The 17,765-nt window shown below is 39.0% G+C and overlaps 1 protein-coding gene across 1 annotated transcript in view; it reads right to left on the bottom strand.

Annotated features, from left to right (window-relative positions):
- Nucleotides 1-791: 791 nt before the first annotated feature.
- LOC124612881 overlaps nucleotides 792-17,765 on the bottom strand; it is a 201,065-nt gene continuing 184,091 nt past the window's right edge. The window contains exons 4-8 of the mRNA XM_047141328.1: nucleotides 6,300-6,423; nucleotides 5,345-5,509; nucleotides 5,032-5,157; nucleotides 2,210-2,392; nucleotides 792-1,752 (exon numbers count right to left, since the gene is read on the bottom strand). Coding sequence (XP_046997284.1) covers nucleotides 1,649-1,752; nucleotides 2,210-2,392; nucleotides 5,032-5,157; nucleotides 5,345-5,509; nucleotides 6,300-6,423 — 702 coding nt within the window. The 3' untranslated portion in view covers nucleotides 792-1,648. The remainder of the gene's footprint in view (nucleotides 1,753-2,209; nucleotides 2,393-5,031; nucleotides 5,158-5,344; nucleotides 5,510-6,299; nucleotides 6,424-17,765) is intronic.

Here is a 17,765-nt window from a genome sequence, read left to right as displayed (position 1 = left end):
CTCCCGTCAGGTAGACTGTTCGCCTGGTGCAAGTGTTTCAAGTAGACGCCACTTCGGCAACTAGCGTGTCAATAGGGATGAAAGGATGATGGTAAGGACAACACAACACCCAGTTCCTGAGCGGAGAAAATCTCTGACCCAGCCGGGAATTGAACCCCGGGCTGGTAAGTATGAAAATTCCGTCATGCTGACCTCTCAGCTACCAGGGGCGGACAACACCTTGGTTATCAATGAATTTCAGACTCTTCTTTTTGTGTAATTGAATGAAGGTTTACTTCAATCCACACCATGTTTGGCTTATTTATAATTTAAAGTCCCTCCAGTGGAAATTTATACAGCTGCTACTTGGTTAATGTGTTTACGTGTTGCAATTAGCCACACCATACTGACTACGATGTGCTTCATACCACGAGAAACATAGACATGACAGTTCTGTTCTCAAAATAATGGATTTGAAAATAAACCATTATGCAGTAATTACAAATTGTTGCTTTGTTTTTCATTTACTGATGGTGTCCTCCTCTGCCAAAAAATTTGCAGATGAATATTTCCATAATATGTACAACATGCACGTCCTTTCTTACTGAAAATTGTAAGGCTACCATTATTAATTTCACAGTATGTTGCTGAAGAAATGGTATACAATCTGTTACATTTGTCATTGGAAGGGCATTATTTTTTAATTTAAATTGATAAGTCTTGTTTTTCAGACATTTTTATTCAAAACTCTCACAAAAAAATTCTTAAATAATTTAAAGTGAAACAAACTGTTCTTCAGTTTGGTCCCTTGATTTATTAAGAACCATGAGATATATTAAACATCACAAAGGTTTAAATATGCCGTCTTTTACATCTTTTACATGAAAAAGAATGTTTGTTTCATAATAAGGGACAGCAAAATAAAATTAACAAAGAAATCTTGTCACAAGATAGCAGCTGACTGAAACAACATGCAAATGTTGGAAGATACACCAGATTTCAGAACACTTCATTCCGTCATTACTATTAGAAAGAAAAAATATTGGGACGAAACCATTCTTAAGTATTAGGCAAGATAGGCACCAAAATCCTTAGGACAATGAAGACCAAACACTTGAGTTTTCTGTTCTTCAGATATGGAATTTGGCAGAGGATTACTACAAAGTCATTTTAATTTCAGAGTTTCAGTTTACTGCAATCTCATTAATAGACATTTTATTTTTTATTTACATTTATTTTAATTTTTGGTTGTTCTTTACTTTATACAAAAAGATTTAAAAATTACACTAGAACAAAATTTCTTCAAAACTGAGTATCCAAAGAACACATAAATAATGTTTTGCACATCAAAAAACTATTTGTTGCCTAAGAGCTGACCACATTACTTGCTAGCACTTTTCTTCTTATTAGCAGAAAAGACCATAGTTACACGCATAAAAATGAAGTGGTACCTTGAACTTTACAGAGGATAAATGTGCTGAGATTTATAACTTTAATTTAAAAAAGTCATTTATTAATTAAAAAACACAGAAAACTGTAAATAGGAGAAAAGTTCTTCAGTATGGAACAAGCTGAGGAACATATAAGCAATATTTGGCAAATCAAGAAAGTCATTTGGTTTTTCTGAGCTGTCCACATTATTGGCAGAGCACTTTTCCACACGTACATGTCACACCTGTGTACCCTGCACTGCACAACTTGTTCTCCTTGTAGTTTCAGGGAAGAACTTCCAGTTAGGACGTTCCAATCTCTGTGCATCACTATGAGCTCGATCTGAAAACAAGAAAAGATATAGCACTCATTTTTTCTGCTTTTGTGGCATTGATCTACTATTTAATAAAATAAATAGTATTGTTGTTGAATTTTGTCACATTCGACCACAGCCTAAGGTCCATGTAGTGAAAATCAACAACAATGCGAATGTTAGTCATTAAAGCCAGAAGTTTGTTTGATAAAAAATATATTGTTTGTATTTAAAAATGCTAAAAATTAAGAGAGAAACATAGTAACGTAAAATAAAATTTATATGCATCAAGCTATTGTGGGAACTCTGCCACAGTGATAAATTTTATGGTTGAAGACAACTATATTAAAATGGAAATAAGGTAATGGTTGTAATCATCAAGTATTTGTCACATAGAAAGCATTTATCATTTTCTTCAAACTTAATACATTGACTGTGCAGAATTGTACTGATCACAGTTTGCAACTACATTGGATGTACATTTACCTCTAAATTTCATCAGCTGTGGAGATTCCAAAATGTCAGAGTTACATTCTGTGGCAGTCCTTGTACGGTGAGATAACTGAGTGTGCCTGAATGATGCTATTGATGTTAGTACTGAACGGGCACTGGAAACAGTCTGCGTTGGATTTCTTTCAGGGAGACGGAGTCTATCATGTGGTTCAGAACCTGTAAAATAGATAATGTATTATTAAATTTAGTAGATATTGAAAATTTCCAAAGTAATTACTACTACAGAGGAAAATTCTATAGTGATTGTTTTAGCCTATGTTAATTTTGTGTAAATTAAATTAGTCATGAGCTAAAAGTGACATAACCCTCTCTTTCCATTGAGAAGCATCACAAGTAAGGTATATCAGGTAAACAAAACAATGTCTGTAAGTGATGAGAACTCGTTGTGATGTAGTTTATAGCAATATCAATAAAGAAACTAAATCAGATATTCATATCTGAAAGTTAGAGAGAGAGGACAATCCTAGAGCACAGAAGAGAAGACTGGAAAAGAAGAAGTCACTCAGAACACTGACAAGTGATCTAGACCTGATTCAAAGGCAGCAAACCCTTATCTTTTGTCTTCTTGTAATGAGAAATATACACTGGTGTCCAAAATTAAAGCAACAAATGGAAATTTTGCAAGGTTGCATTTATTTTTCCACAAGACAGTATTAATAGGTGATAGTAAAGTAGAACCAATGTAAAGAATACAGAATGCAAACAAGTGCAACCTGTGTAATGTGTTCATTTTTTCCAACTTAATGGATTTGCTCACACATTCTGACAACTGGTTAATGTGTTCAGTATGGGATGTGACCACCTCTGGCAGCAGTAAGGGCCTGACAATAATGGGGCATGTTGTAAATGATGTCATCAGTCTTATGATGAAGCAATAATGCCCTTTCTTCCCGCAGAGCTGCTCGCTTCTTGGAGAGTGGTTGGTGGATGCTGAGGTGATGCAAGATGTCTCCCTAGTGCATCCCAGACATGCTCTATGGGATTCAAATCAGGAGAGTGAACAGACCACGTCATGCTTGCAGTATCTTCTCTTTTCAAGAAAACATCAACCACATGTGCTCTATGATGTCGAACGTAAATAGTAAGTCTAGGCCCACGGCACCTCGCAACAATGACAAATGAGGTCCCATGATCTCTTCACAATACCGGACAGCAGTTAAACCTTGCCAATTCACCTGTACAATTTTATGAAGAGGGACATGAGTGGTACACATAACCCCTGTCCACACTATTAGGGATCCTCCTTGATATCAATCTCTTTCCACAACATTTGTGTCCCAAAATCATGTTCCCCATTCCCTCGAATGCAAATCCATTGAGAACCACTCTCCAGACTAAATCAGGATTCATCAGTGAAAACAAGACTGGCCTGCTGTTTGACCATCCCAGGTGGCATGTTGATGTGTCCATAGACAGTCCATTCAGTGAAGATATGTCACAGGTAGACACACAGCAGAGCACTGCTGAAGCCTTCTGCACACCATTTGCCTCCATGCAACACATCCAGTGGATGCTGCTAGCTCAAATGTTAGTTGCTATGCAATGCAAGATGGTACTGTCATGTCCTTAAACCAAATAATGGTCCTCTCTTCTGAAATCAAACAAAGGGAAATCCAGAATGGAATGTAACAATATCAGAGAAGGAAAGTTGCAACTCACCATATAGCGGAGATGCTGAGACGCGATAGGCACAACAAAAAGATTCACACAATTATAGGTCTTGGCCATTAAGGCCTTTGTCTGCAATAGACACACATACACATACGCACACACACACTCACACAAACGCAACTTCCACACACATATGCAGTCTCAGACACCTGAAACCAGTAGTCTGAGACTGCAGACGTGTGTGCAAGTTGCATTTGTGTGAGTGTGTGTGTGCGCGAGTGTGTATGTGTGTCTATTGCTGACAAAGGCCTTAATGGCTGAAAGCCATAATTGTGTGAATCTTTTTGTTGTGCCTATCGCGACTCAGCATCCCCGCTATATGGTGAGTGGCAACTTTCTTTCTGTAATATTGTTACATTCCTCTCTTCTGAAGTCACATTTCAGCCCTACCCTGGTCTTCAGGATACAATTTCAGTCTGTGTAAACGGTTGCCACATCTGAGAAGCAACAGAACAATTCACATTAAGCCATCAGGCCAAATCAGTTTGCGACTGTACGGCTTCTTTTCTTTCTATGGCCCTCCACTGTAGAGAGTCTGGTAGGTATCTTCTCTGTGCCATACTGCACCACATATGACTGTGTACACAGCGATTGTGGATGTCAGACTACCCGGCAAACACTCCTCATTTTGTAGATGCCCTGATGCCATTGTCGGCATGGTTGTCCACTGACTGGAATGCCATCTTCTGTGCAGAACATGATTGTACAGACACCTGGTTGACAGTTTGTATGATTATATTGTGAATTAGGCACAAAATAGGGAAATAGCACATTGTTGCTTTAATTTTGGACACCAATATAGTAAAAATCTTGAGCAGCTACCGTATTTTACATTTCTCATCATGCTCCTGTATCAAACAGGATTGTTTAAGATATTTCTTTAAGAACTACCATTGCCTACATTGCATGTGACAGAATAATTATAAATGAAAAACGCCTTCTGTAGCTTCTGCAGGCACATGCTGTATTTATTTTCTCCTTTATCTCTAAAGTTTTATATCAGATGAGTTTACCATTTTTTACTTGATGCCAACGTCAAGGCCCTTCCACTTCTGGCCATATTAACAGATTTTACCACTTTTCACATACTTTGAAATGTAGTGTATGCAATAAAATATATTTACCTGAAGACATGAAGAACACATCACTGTTGAGACGATAGCTTGTAGGTCTGCCCCTGAAGGTCGAAGCAACTGATGGAGGATTTTCCGATTGTATGTCACAGCTATTGATGTCAATATCTGTTAACACTGGAAAAAAATTCTGGTTTTATTTGTGTGCAAGTAGCATTACACATGTAATAAATTCTTGTTCCTACAACTCAGACCTATATTTCATATGAATGTTTAAAACTGATGACTGTTTCAAATGACATGATATGGTACAGACAACTCATTGGAAAATTTAAGGGTAGAGGATAATGCTCAAATCACTTACATGAAAGTCTATTTTCCCTGTCAAAGTGTTTACGTAGGAACCATCTTTCATCATCGTCTGTGTCTGCACACTCTGTTCTTCGGCGTTCTTCAGTTCGGAGATGCTGGTGACGATGATGTTGTGCCAGATCAGGAACACTGTCTGATAGCTGTTGCTGAAGGTGACCTGCACAAAAATTAATGTTTGAGTTAAAAATGTATACAGTAGTTTATTGTATCTACTATATCCAGCATGTATTAATACAATTGATCTACAAGAACTGATTCATACTCAATATGAGAATACTTCCCAGAAGAAGATGTGATTTCATATGAGCTGTTTATTTTTTAGATTTCTTTAGTGTAAATCACTTTCAGCCTAGTGGCACTCAATCTGGAGATGGCAGATATAAACTCTACTGCTATAATATTTGCTCATCACCAGTATTTGAGGATCAAATACTCAAGAGACAGTTGGTTACAATTTTTGATCACAGGACTGCATATCAAACCTCTCCACAAACTCTTGTGGAGAGAGAGCATGTGCTGATGACAGCAATCTATCTGTCTGATTAGAGCTTTAAACTTGGGACTAACAGAGGAGTAGGGTGTGTATTGATCCTGAGTTTCATCCTCTCCCTTCCTTTACTTCCATGCTAATCCATAACAACACGAACTCAGATCTATAATGTACATGCACTAAACAATCATCCACAGTGTTAAGAAATGCCTGTGAGATATGACCCTACAGAAAAGGATTGAAACCATATCTTAGTGTACATAAACCCTTCAGATGAATGGCTAGGTGGGTCAGCTGAGAAGGTTGTCCAAGTTGATTGTGAATCATTGTGTAGAAACCAGATTTGCCCTACCCCTCCAACTCAGTCCAAGACACAGTGGCTGTACAACTTCTCACTTTTAGGGGTTTAATGATGTAGCATGAATCTGAAGAAGTAACGACAATTATCTATGCTTACCAGAGTTCCTGGTTAACAACCAGTCTTGCAAAGGTGTTCCACGGTGAGGAGTTGGTGATGGCCAGCCTGGGTTGTGAGATCGTCGTAGAGCACGACGCCGCTCCTTGCTTGCCAGTGTACATTCCTGAAATTACAGACAAACACCAGTCAGTTGGTTACATTGCAGTACTGTAAATGAATTGCCTGCAATAAATTAAAAACAGTAAGCACTCCTGAATTAAGGCACCTGTCTTCAGTTCTGACAGATTTGTCTGAGCTATCAAGGTTAGTCAGTGCTGTTACCTCACAACATTCTATCTTATGATGGGAAGTGTGTTTAAATATAAGCTTGTAAGCTTCTAAAATTGTATTTCATCACATCAATAACATTACAAATTCAACTTATGTGAACACTAATGTCTACTTTCCTGTCGGTATAGAGGTCACTGGGGATACATTACAACCACACTCCAGAGTGAAAATTGCATAGTAAAGTACTGTGTTAAACATCGTGAAGGATAAGTTCTAGTGCAATCTACTTCTGAATAGCCATTTTTGACCAACCCACTTGATCTTCCAACCTTGGTTATGTATAATAGGCCTAAACAATAACGATCATGAAAGCAGACCAGTCATAGCCCTAACTAACGAGGGAAACTAGTGAGCAGGGCCAACTCTAGCAGGATTTGGGCCAGTAACAAAAATCTGCAACAAGTAATTAATACACAAACGACAGTTCACTCAAACAGCAATACAATTAAAGACAAACAAAAGTTAACAGTGTTTCATCAGAACATAAGAGGCCTATACTGCAAGCTGGATCAGTTCACAGCAAATATAGAAGACACAAAAGGTATAAACAGTGCCCACATTCTGTGTCTAACAGAACACCACATCACTGCTGGTACTGAAGTGGTCCCTATTCCCAACTATGTTTTGGCAACGTCTTATTGCAGGAACTATATGGACAAAGGAGGAGTAGCTGTATATGTAAAAAACAATGTCTTGTTCACGGCAATAGATGTACAAAGATTCTGCTTTGAGCTACATTTTGAAGTATGTGCTATAGAGGTGCCAGACACTGTCTCCAGATTAACAGTTGTGGCAGTTTACAGGGCACCATCTGGTAATTTTAAAGTGTTTGTTAAACAATTAGATACTCTTTTGTTGTACTTAAGTAGAAAAAATAGGGGCATGGTAGTTGTTGGGGATTTTAACATAGATTTCTTGATTAATTCTCCCCGCAAGGTGGAGTTTGAAAATCTCATGGGCATGTACAACCTTGTTCCCGTGGTTAGCTCGCCCACCAGAACCACAACCTCTTCCAGTACTCTCATTGATAATGTTTTTATTGATCAGAGTAAAGTCAACCATATTAATATTGAAATGAATTAATAGAGGGAAACATTCCACGTGGGAAAAATATATCTAGAAACAAAGATGATGTGACTTACCAAACAAAAGCGCTGGCACGTCGATAGACACACAAACAAACACAAACATACACACAAAATTCAAGCTTTCGCAACAAACTGTTGCCTCATCAGGAAAGAGGGAAGGAGAGGGAAAGACGAAAGGAAGTGGGTTTTAAGGGAGAGGGTAAGGAGTCATTCCAATCCCGGGAGTGGAAAGACTTACCTTAGGGGGAAAAAAGGACGGGTATACACTCGCGCACACACACACACATATCCATCCACACATATACAGACACAAGCAGCTTGTGTCTGTATATGTGTGGATGGATATGTGTGTGTGTGCGCGAGTGTATACCCGTCCTTTTTTCCCCCTAAGGTAAGTCTTTCCGCTCCCGGGATTGGAATGACTCCTTACCCTCTCCCTTAAAACCCACTTCCTTTCGTCTTTCCCTCTCCTTCCCTCTTTCCTGATGAGGCAACAGTTTGTTGCGAAAGCTTGAATTTTGTGTGTATGTTTGTGTTTGTTTGTGTGTCTATCGATGTGCCAGCGCTTTCGTTTAATATTGAAATGGTTATAAATGGTCTGTCTGACCATGACGGACAACGAGTTACTTTCAACAGCTTGGGAATTCCTCTGAGTGACACCTCACTTAGATGGAAAACAGTAAGGAAAATAAGTGAGGAAGCTATTCAAACGTTCAGATCATGTCTTCAGCATACTGACTGGACATCTGTTTATCTAGCAGAAACTGCTAATTCAAAATACAATTTATTCACAAATGAGATAGCAGGTACCTTTGAAAGTGTATTTCCAAAAAAGTCATACAGAGTCCAACCTGCTAGGTCTGCAAAAAAACCATGGCTCACTAAGGGCATCATAGCTTCCTGTCAGAGAAAAAGACAACTCTACATAGCATCAAAGATTTCTAACAACCCTGCTCAGCTAAAACATTATAAACTCTACTGTAAAATTCTTGCCAAAGTAATTAAAAACTCTAAAAGTATGTGTATAGCATCTGAAATTACTAATTCTGAAAATAAAATTAAAACAATCTGGAATGTGATAAAGAGGGAAACAGGGACTGTAAACTACACCAAAGACAAAAATATTGTTTTAACTGTTGACAACTCAGAGATAACTAATAGTGAGGAAATTGCTGAAATCTTTAACCAACATTTTTAACTGTCCTAACACAGATAGGTTGCCATGGTTCTGTAGATAAAGCTGCCTGTATAATGAAGAATAATTTTCCAGAACCTTTCAGTCAAATAAGTGTGCTTCCCATTACTACCAATGAAATCAAAAAAATCATACAGTCTTTGAAAAATAAACATTCTGCTGGTATCGACGATATTTCAAGCAAGCTGTTGAAGGCTTGCTGTAGTGAAGTGGCCGAAGTTTTGTCTCACATCTGCAACAAATCCATGCAACAAGGAGTGTTTCCAGACAGAATGAAATACTCTGTTGTCAGGCCCCTGTACAAAGGAGGGGATGCTACAAATGTGTCAAACTATCGCCCTATCTCTCTATTAACAACATTTTTAAAAGTCCTAGAAAAAGCTCTGTACAACAAGATTGTGGCACACCTTGGTGACCTGAACATCATTAACAGTCAGCAGTTTGGTTTTCAAAAGGGAGTTTCAATAGATAACGCAATTTTCTCATTCACAAATGGTGTTCTAGAGTCTATAAACAGCAAGAGGCTGCCAATTGGTGTCTTATGCGACCTATCAAAGGCGTTTGACTGTGTATATCACCAGATCCTCTTCAAGAAGGCCTGTCATTGTGGAATTACAGGACCTGTACGGAACTGGTTAAAATCGTACCTCGAAAATAGGAAGCAGAAAATTATTCTAGATGTTTCAGATAGTTTATCACAATATATAGTGGACTCTGAGTGGGGAATTGTGCAGCATGGAGTGCCACAGGGATCAGTGCTTGGGCCCTTGCTGTTCCTCATATATGTTAATGACCTGCCTTTATCCATCAATAAGCAGTGTAAATTTACAATGTTCGCTGATGATACGAACATTGTGGTGGATAATGCGTCAACTACTGACTTAGAATCCGAGGTCAATGATATCCTTAAAGAAGTTCTGGGTTGGTTTAGTATTAACTCCCTTTCAATAAACCTGAAAAAAACCAATTTTATCCAGTTCCAGACAACCCACAAAAACCCAAAAGAAATAGTTATCACACAGAATGATCAGATGATAAAGCAAGTGTACTTATCAAAATTCCTAGGCGTACACGTGGACAGTAGGCTGAACTGGGAACATCACGTTCTACAAACACTAAAATGGCTGACGTCGGCAACATTTGCTTTACGAATTTTGTCACGCTTCAATGACATTACCATCTCAAAGTCAGCTTACTTTGGCTATTTTCATTCAGTCATGTGTTATGGCATCATCTTTTGGGACAATACACCTGCTGCAAAGGAAATCCTCACAGCACAAAAAAGAGTAATAAGAATCATTTGTGGTGTACCCCCACGAACCTCATGTCGAAATCTTTTTAAACGACTTGAAATACTGACAGCAACATCTCAGTACATATATTCACTGATGTGCTTCATAATAAATAACCCCACTCTGTATGAAACGAATTGCCTACATCATGAACATAACACCAGAAGAAAAGAGGATTTCCACTGTGAGTTAAAGAACTTGACACTTATTCAGAAAGGGGTAAAGTACACTGGAACGAAAATTTTCAATTCCCTACCCAACAGCATCAAAAGTATAAGGAGTAGTACATCAGTATTTAAACGTAGCTTGAAAAATTATTTACTTGAGACCTCACTTTACTCACTAGAGGAATTCTTTCAGAGAAATAAGTAAAACCCAGATTGGAAAGCTGTTTTTAAATTTTTTGACACTGTTTACTGTTAAACTAATGTAATAATGCCCTAATGTAAAAATTCCTATTTTTCTCATTTCCATTTTTGGGTCACTTTTAAACCCAAAGTGGGAAGTTTCGATTACTGTTCAAGGTTAAAATAAATGCAATAATGCCCTAAATATGAAACTGCTATCTTCACATTTATGTTGACTAGTTTTTAAGCTAAAAAGTATGACTTTTGTGCACTATTATTAATACTATAACAATGTCTTTATTCTATGTATTTTATTATGTATATTGACACGTTCCACATCTGAGTGACTTGCTCACATGTACAGATCTATGGAACAAGTATATAAATAAATAAATATCACACAGATCTGAGTCTGTTACTGCATTTCCAACTGAAGTACAATTGTGCAGGTTCCCCACAACGAATTTCTTTTGTTTATGTTACTATTGGGCGTTAATATGCGAAAAATTTCCAGGAATTCCACTTTGTTTGAATTGACATGAAAGTGTTGGGGGGAGATGATTGAACAGTTGATGTGAATGTCAACTGTAGTTTGGATGACTATAAAAAATAAAATAAAATCATACTGAGATTGACATGTATACTATCTGATCAAAAGTATCCAACCACCTCAAGTAATGGGGAATCGACCACTAGACGCCACAAGAGGCCAGTAGAAAAGATATTTTCAAGATATTTTCTTTTAGCTGGGGGGGGGGGGGGGGGGGGGTACTGTGTCGTCAGCAGTGAAGCAAAGAGCAGAATGGGCTGGTCAGGAGAGATCAATGATTTAGAATAGGAACTGGTCATTGGATGTCACCTGAGCAACAAACCCATAAGAAGGACATTAAGTTGGGCCCAAATTTGTAACGTTCAAGTCGATTGCTGGAGATGTGACTGTGGAGTGGAAACACAAAGGCACAACCACGGCTAAACCAAGACCACACAGACCACAGAAATGGTGTATACAACTGTTAAATGGAATTGAACGAAATCAATCGACATGTTTGACAGAAAATTGTATCATGCTTCAAGTCTAAATATTTGTTAATCTTCGTGGATAGTTCTGTAGTTCTAATTGTCAAAGAGGTTTACTAAATTGTAATTTGCCATGACTAAACTCAGACTAGCAAACCACGAGTTTCCTCGCTCTCGATTTGTATATTATTAGCGTACTTGCTGCCTGGGAGCTGTTTAGGTTACTGCGGCTCCCGTAGTAGCAGTCGATGCACGCTCCAGTTGTTGTGCAGTTGCGTGCAGCTCCTGCTGTTACGGCCTGATTCCGGCCCTACCCTAAATTGTTCCGCGGAAATTTGTTTCCAGTTAAAATATTTGACGTTCAATCACACTCTTGCTACGAAAAATAATAATTAACTGTAATCCTCTAAAAATTATTTTCATCTCTTTTCGCTACAAGTGTCTCCTGCTTGGTGTTTGGTTTCCTGTACAACAATAGGTCTACTAACGTTTGTCGTTACTCTCCAGCTTAATTAGACAGGTAGCACACAGGAAACGTTGTCTTGAAATGCTCGGTCTGTGCTGCAAACATCTCGTATTTATTTGTTTCTGCTACCGACGAGTGATTTTTATTATTATTATTATTATTATTATTATTTATTTATTTTTCAATCTACCTTATGCTGTAATACTTTGCTTTTCGCTCAGGTCTTTGTCAAATGTGGGTTGGTCTGTGAGCGCGTGTAGATGACTCAGCGTTATCGTGAAGCTGAAAGACCCGGATTCTATTCCCAGTCTGACACATACGTACTTATTATCCATTCCAGTACAAACGTGTCGGCAGATGTGAAATAACCTACCTTTAACCGTTGCAAATTTGGCCCCAACTTAATGTCCTTCTACAGCGAAATACTGATAACGAGGACGTGGATGACAGACGAAATTTGACAGCACCCTTCTTTTTTTTTCTCGGTAAATGCTCATAGTTCCAATATCGTGCTCAAAAGCTTCTAGTATGTCTATATGTGTGCGTCCAAAAAGTTTGGGGCTCCAGTGATAGCGACTTTTGTTCATACTCTTATTTCCGATCCAAACAAAAGAATCTGAATGAGTCAGCAAAAATTTCTTATAATAACAAGCAGACTTCATTGAAGGTCACTGACAAACGTGATCGAAAACTATTAAATTAGCTCCATAAATATGACTGGAAAGATTTGCGTCCCAGACAGAGGCTACTTGATACTATACCTACTTTCTACACCAGTGTTCTTAATGACACTTGCGTCAAATATGTATATATAGACGCCGAAAGCTCTCAGAGACTTTGCTGATAACTAACCTACGTAATCCTGAGAGACATTTTTTGCCTCAGTAAACGTTCTCCTTCATGTGGAGTTTTCCTTTTAAGATTACGGAATAGATCGGGTGGGCTTCCTATATGCTTCATAAATAAACAAAATGATTTTTGTCACTGATGGAGGCATTATATGACGCAGAGGGTCGTTTAAAATGCTGGCAGGAAATAAAATTTGAATATAATGCTTTCAATCCGCAGTCAAGCGCGTCATATTTCGTCTGTAAAGAAGACGTTATGTTCCAGGTCTCTTTATTCTTTCCTGCTCTTCGATGGATGATGTCTGTGTGTGTGATGTATCATAACGCTTTTGATCACGAACTTCAATTTACTTTTAATTAGTAATTTATTCCCTGGGCGTGAAGGTAGCTGAAAATACAGACCTGTTTACGACTGTTTACAGACAGCTGCAAACGACTATTACGCACGTCGCATCGGTAATTTATTGCCATCTTTTTTTCAAGGTGAAACCCGCGGTTTATAAAATTTTAATACAAAGCACATAAATAGACACACACGTTAATGCTAGCGCGTTTTCTAAGTAAATACCGTATCCGACAGGGCCATAAATCTGCGACTTTCGCTAAATAAAGCAATCTGTAGTTTACGCTTTTAGATTCTGCTTTACGACATACACAGAACATGTTCCTTCCACTCGTTTCTGTTCTGTGAAATTTTCTTTGTTATAGATTTCACATCTAATTTTGCTCTTGTGTACACGTTCCTGATTTTATCTGCTCTGCTACACATTTTTACTGATCTGAGTAGCATCATTTCTAATGTTCCGATTGTCTAAGATCCTTAATTCTTGGAGCGCAAGTCTGATCCATACAACGAGGTGGAAACTATCATTAGTTCATAAACTGTCTTCTGCTACTATCGGGGCTCTTGCAGTTGTCCTTGCGCTCTTTTGAATGTTACACGGACAACGGTACATCATCGTACCAAACATTTGGCCCAACTAAGTGAAAATTCTGACTGATTAATGAACAGTGATGCTGTGTGCTAAATGCAATTGGGATACATATGGGCCATCACCATTGATTACGAAATACAAATTACAGTCATAACGAATCTTGTCCAACCAATCAACTTATACAATGAAAGACTCGTTTTACAGAGCTCATTGGTCTTGTGCGGGATAGATACTCACGTATAGTATCAGCCTTGTCACTGGAGCAAGTTTTTTTTATTGTTTTTTTTATGATTTTTCATTCCACCTCTGAAGGAGATAGTGGGTTGCAGGAGATCACAGCACTGTCAGCCAGTAGCTGTAATCTACGCTGTTGTGTCACCATTTACTTACGACAGTTGGGTGTTTATTTAATTTTTTTTAGAATTTTTAATTGCATGCAGATGAGTAGTTGAGAGGAAGATGTTGCTCATTACATTTCCTTCATTCCAGATCCCTGAATTTGCCTTACAGCTGGGGGAAAAAATTCTAAGTCGAAAAAAACTCCAGCTGGGATTGGTTGCCTGTTGTTCAGCTTATATATTTTCATATTTTCTCAGTGATATAATGTTATATCGTGATCTTGGAATTCTGTTGATGTAGAAAATTTCCGTTTAATTCTGTAAAAGATGACAAACTTGAAAATCTAGTCGATGTAGATAATATTGCCTTCTTCTATAGGCATTGATTGAAGTAATTTTCGTCAATAACTTGTTCTTTCTACACACTCGACAAAAGTTTAGAATATCGTAGAATGACTGCAATTACTTCTTACAGTACATCCTTTGAGATTTGTACAATACCTTATTAACAAAATAACGTAATTCCTCTTGAAAACAAACTCTTGGTTAGCTATAAAAATCATTACAAAACAAAGCAGACTCTTTCCGAAATGTACATCTTGAAAACAAAAACAGTGAAAATCCTTATCTCATGGTGACGATTATCAGTGTTTGGTAGTGAGTATATCCTCCGCGCGCACGGATGAGTTCTTCAAGTCCGCGAGCCATGCTCTGGATGAGACCCTCAAGTTTATCTTGGGTCATGAGGTCCACTGCTCTGTGGCAGCTTGAGCGAGGTCCCGAAGATTGTCTGCTGGATTCGGACGCTGCGCAATGGCCACCTTCAACAGGTCCCATGCATGCTCAGTTGTACTTCCGTCAGGGGAGTGTGCTGCCCAACGCATTCGGTTGATGTCGCGTCTTTGAAGATACCGAGACACTGCTTGAGTATGGCGCGGTCTTGCACTGTCATCGACTAGCATGAATCACCGACTTCACAATATCTGTAGCGCCTTACAATCGTTTGTAGAACCTCTTGAATGTATCGGGGACTGGTCAAACTGCCGTAGATGAGAATTAGAGGAGTCCGCCGTCCCACCATTATTGCCGCCCAGAACATTACATTTCCACTTGCAAACGGATGGATTTCCTGAACGTATCTGCGTTCCCGGTGTCGTATAGCACTTCTTGAAACCCTAACGCGTGTAGTGTCTGGTCGCAAACCAATCCTGGTCTCGTCAGCAAACATGATATAACTCCATTCTGCAACGGTCCGTCCGCAGCTCGTGGTCGTGCGGTAGCGTTCTCGCTTCCCACGCCCGGGTTCCCGGGTTCGATTCCCGACGGGGTCAGGGATTTTCTCTGCCTCGTGATGACTGGGTATTGTGTGCTGTCCTTAGGTTAGTTAGGTTTAAGTAGTTCTAAGTTCTAGGGGACTGATGACCATAGATGTTAAGTCCCATAGTGCTCAGAGCCATTTTTTGCAACGGTTCAACGTTGATGTGCAAGAGCCCAGGTCCTTCGATTGCGTCGTTTCCGTTGATTCAGAGCAAAACTTCTCAATGGTCATCTGGAATGACGACCACTCTGATGCAATCCTCTCGGCATTTTTTGGTCTGAGATACGAATCCCTATTGCCCAGGAGAAGCCATCTCCAATATTTCTGGCAGTTGATGTTGGATGCTGGGCACCTGCGAGCCGGCAGTTGGAGGAAATGATCCTGCATTGATGTTGTCATACGAGGACCACCACTGCAAGGTCTATAGTTCACATTCCCGTCTCTCTGTACTTTCTCCACACCTTAGACACCCCACTATGAGTGACATGTAACCGATCGCTAACATCTTGCTGTGTATAACCTGCTGAAAGTAAAGCCACTATCCTGACTCTATCAAAGTGCTGCATGCCTCTGCGTGGCATGTTACTGCAGTGCTGAACACAAACCGAATGAAGCTGTTGTCGATACTGGACTACTCGTGGTGTACTGCTGTGGCAGTGGTGTGTTTACATGACTGGGAAACGGCCCCAAAGCATGTCAGCAGTAAACACCATCCAGTATATGGGCTCTAACTCGATAATGCATGAAGTGCCTAGGTCAGTGAGACATCCAGTATCGTTGACTACTTTTTACGATAGTATTCCAAACTTTTGTTTATCAGTGTATATCAGGCTGCTACATCATCCCAAATCCTTGTCAGAGTTCTTGGTCTGTTGACAGTCTCATTGATTTCTTCGTTTTCCAGAGGATTCTGCTGGAGTGAATTCGATATTGCATCAAGAACAGTGTACAGAGGAAATGCTTATTAGAATTTCGGAAAATTAAACGTTGTAGGATCGTGCTGCAAAAGTGATTTTGTAATTCCATTGTTTTATAGTCTGTTGAGCTCGAATCTGGTGATTTAGTCTTTTCTTCTGTCTATCATGTTCTTGGTTTCAAGTGTTTTGTGTTTTGTGAAGGGAGTTTGTTGGGAACTCATAGTGTAAATCTCCAGCTACTCGAAGCATCGTCCAGTCAGCAGGTAGAATTTTTTTCGTTTGTTTAGATGACACAATCCAAGGTTGAGATCCACATTCGAGAATGAGTCGGACAAATATTTTCTATGTAAGAAGGGCAACTGGTTGCTCCACTCCACGTGTTAGTTATTTCATGAGACGTACTAAATTAAGTAGGCTTTCAGCTTCTTTAATCTTTTCAGACGTGTTTTTCTGCCAATTTAAGAGTTCATTTAGATAGAGTCCGAGATATTTGACGTTTGGTTGCGAAGTAATTTCTTGTCCCAGAAGATGAATGTTGAGGTTGTGGGGTCCTGTTGTTGGTGATCAGTAAGACTTCTATGTCTGAATAGAAAAGTTGACTTTTGATTGGATTAGGTCAGATTCTCCATTTACTGAGCGAGGTTTCAAGTCTGCTGATGTAGTTGTTGCTTTTTTTGTATTAAGGTTTTTGGATTTGATGAAAGGTTTCCTCTTGTGGTTGTTATTTTTGACAAGGGTAATAGCCGCTGTTTTTATGATAGTTGGCAGATGGTCACTGGAAATGCTATCCCATATTTCTACTTCTCTGCAGTTACTAGCAATTTGCGGTGTGCAAATAATGTGATCAACTATGGAGGTTCCAGTTGATTGATGAAAGTAGGTGAATTATTTTCTAAGAGGATCAGATTTTCGTTTAGAGTTGCAATGAGAAGGTCGCCATTTTTGTTGTTGATTATGTCACCAAGAACAAGGGATCTGGCATTAAGGTCCCCTAAGACGACTGCTGGGCCAAGTGTAGAGATATAATCAAAGAGGTTTATTGGTAGTTCCTCAGTGAGAGATACATATACAGTTGCAAAGAAGGTCGGTTTCCTATATTTTCCTACTATTTTTAAGACAATAGCTTGATGGGTGTTCAGTTTTTCTGATAAATCAGATCATATAGCGGCAAGTTGTTTTGTATGAAAGATAGCGATCCCTCCTTCTGAACATCTTCCTCTGCCTGTTTTGGGTTTGTCTAACCTGTGACATGGATAACTGAGAAGTCTTACGTTTCGGCAATTCCAATACTTCTAATGTTTTCTTCTCGAACCAATTTTTCTAGGAACTCTCTTTCAGTACAGAAACCATTTTCGTTGACAAAGCATATAGCTGCAGTGTCTTTTCTGGACGTGAGTGTGAAAAGACTGCCAAA

The sequence above is a fragment of the Schistocerca americana genome, chromosome 4 (assembly GCF_021461395.2).
Source record: "Schistocerca americana isolate TAMUIC-IGC-003095 chromosome 4, iqSchAmer2.1, whole genome shotgun sequence".
NCBI lineage: Eukaryota > Metazoa > Arthropoda > Insecta > Orthoptera > Acrididae > Schistocerca > Schistocerca americana.
Note: the sequence above shows the minus strand (reverse complement) of the source record. Positions and strands in the feature narration are given on the sequence as shown.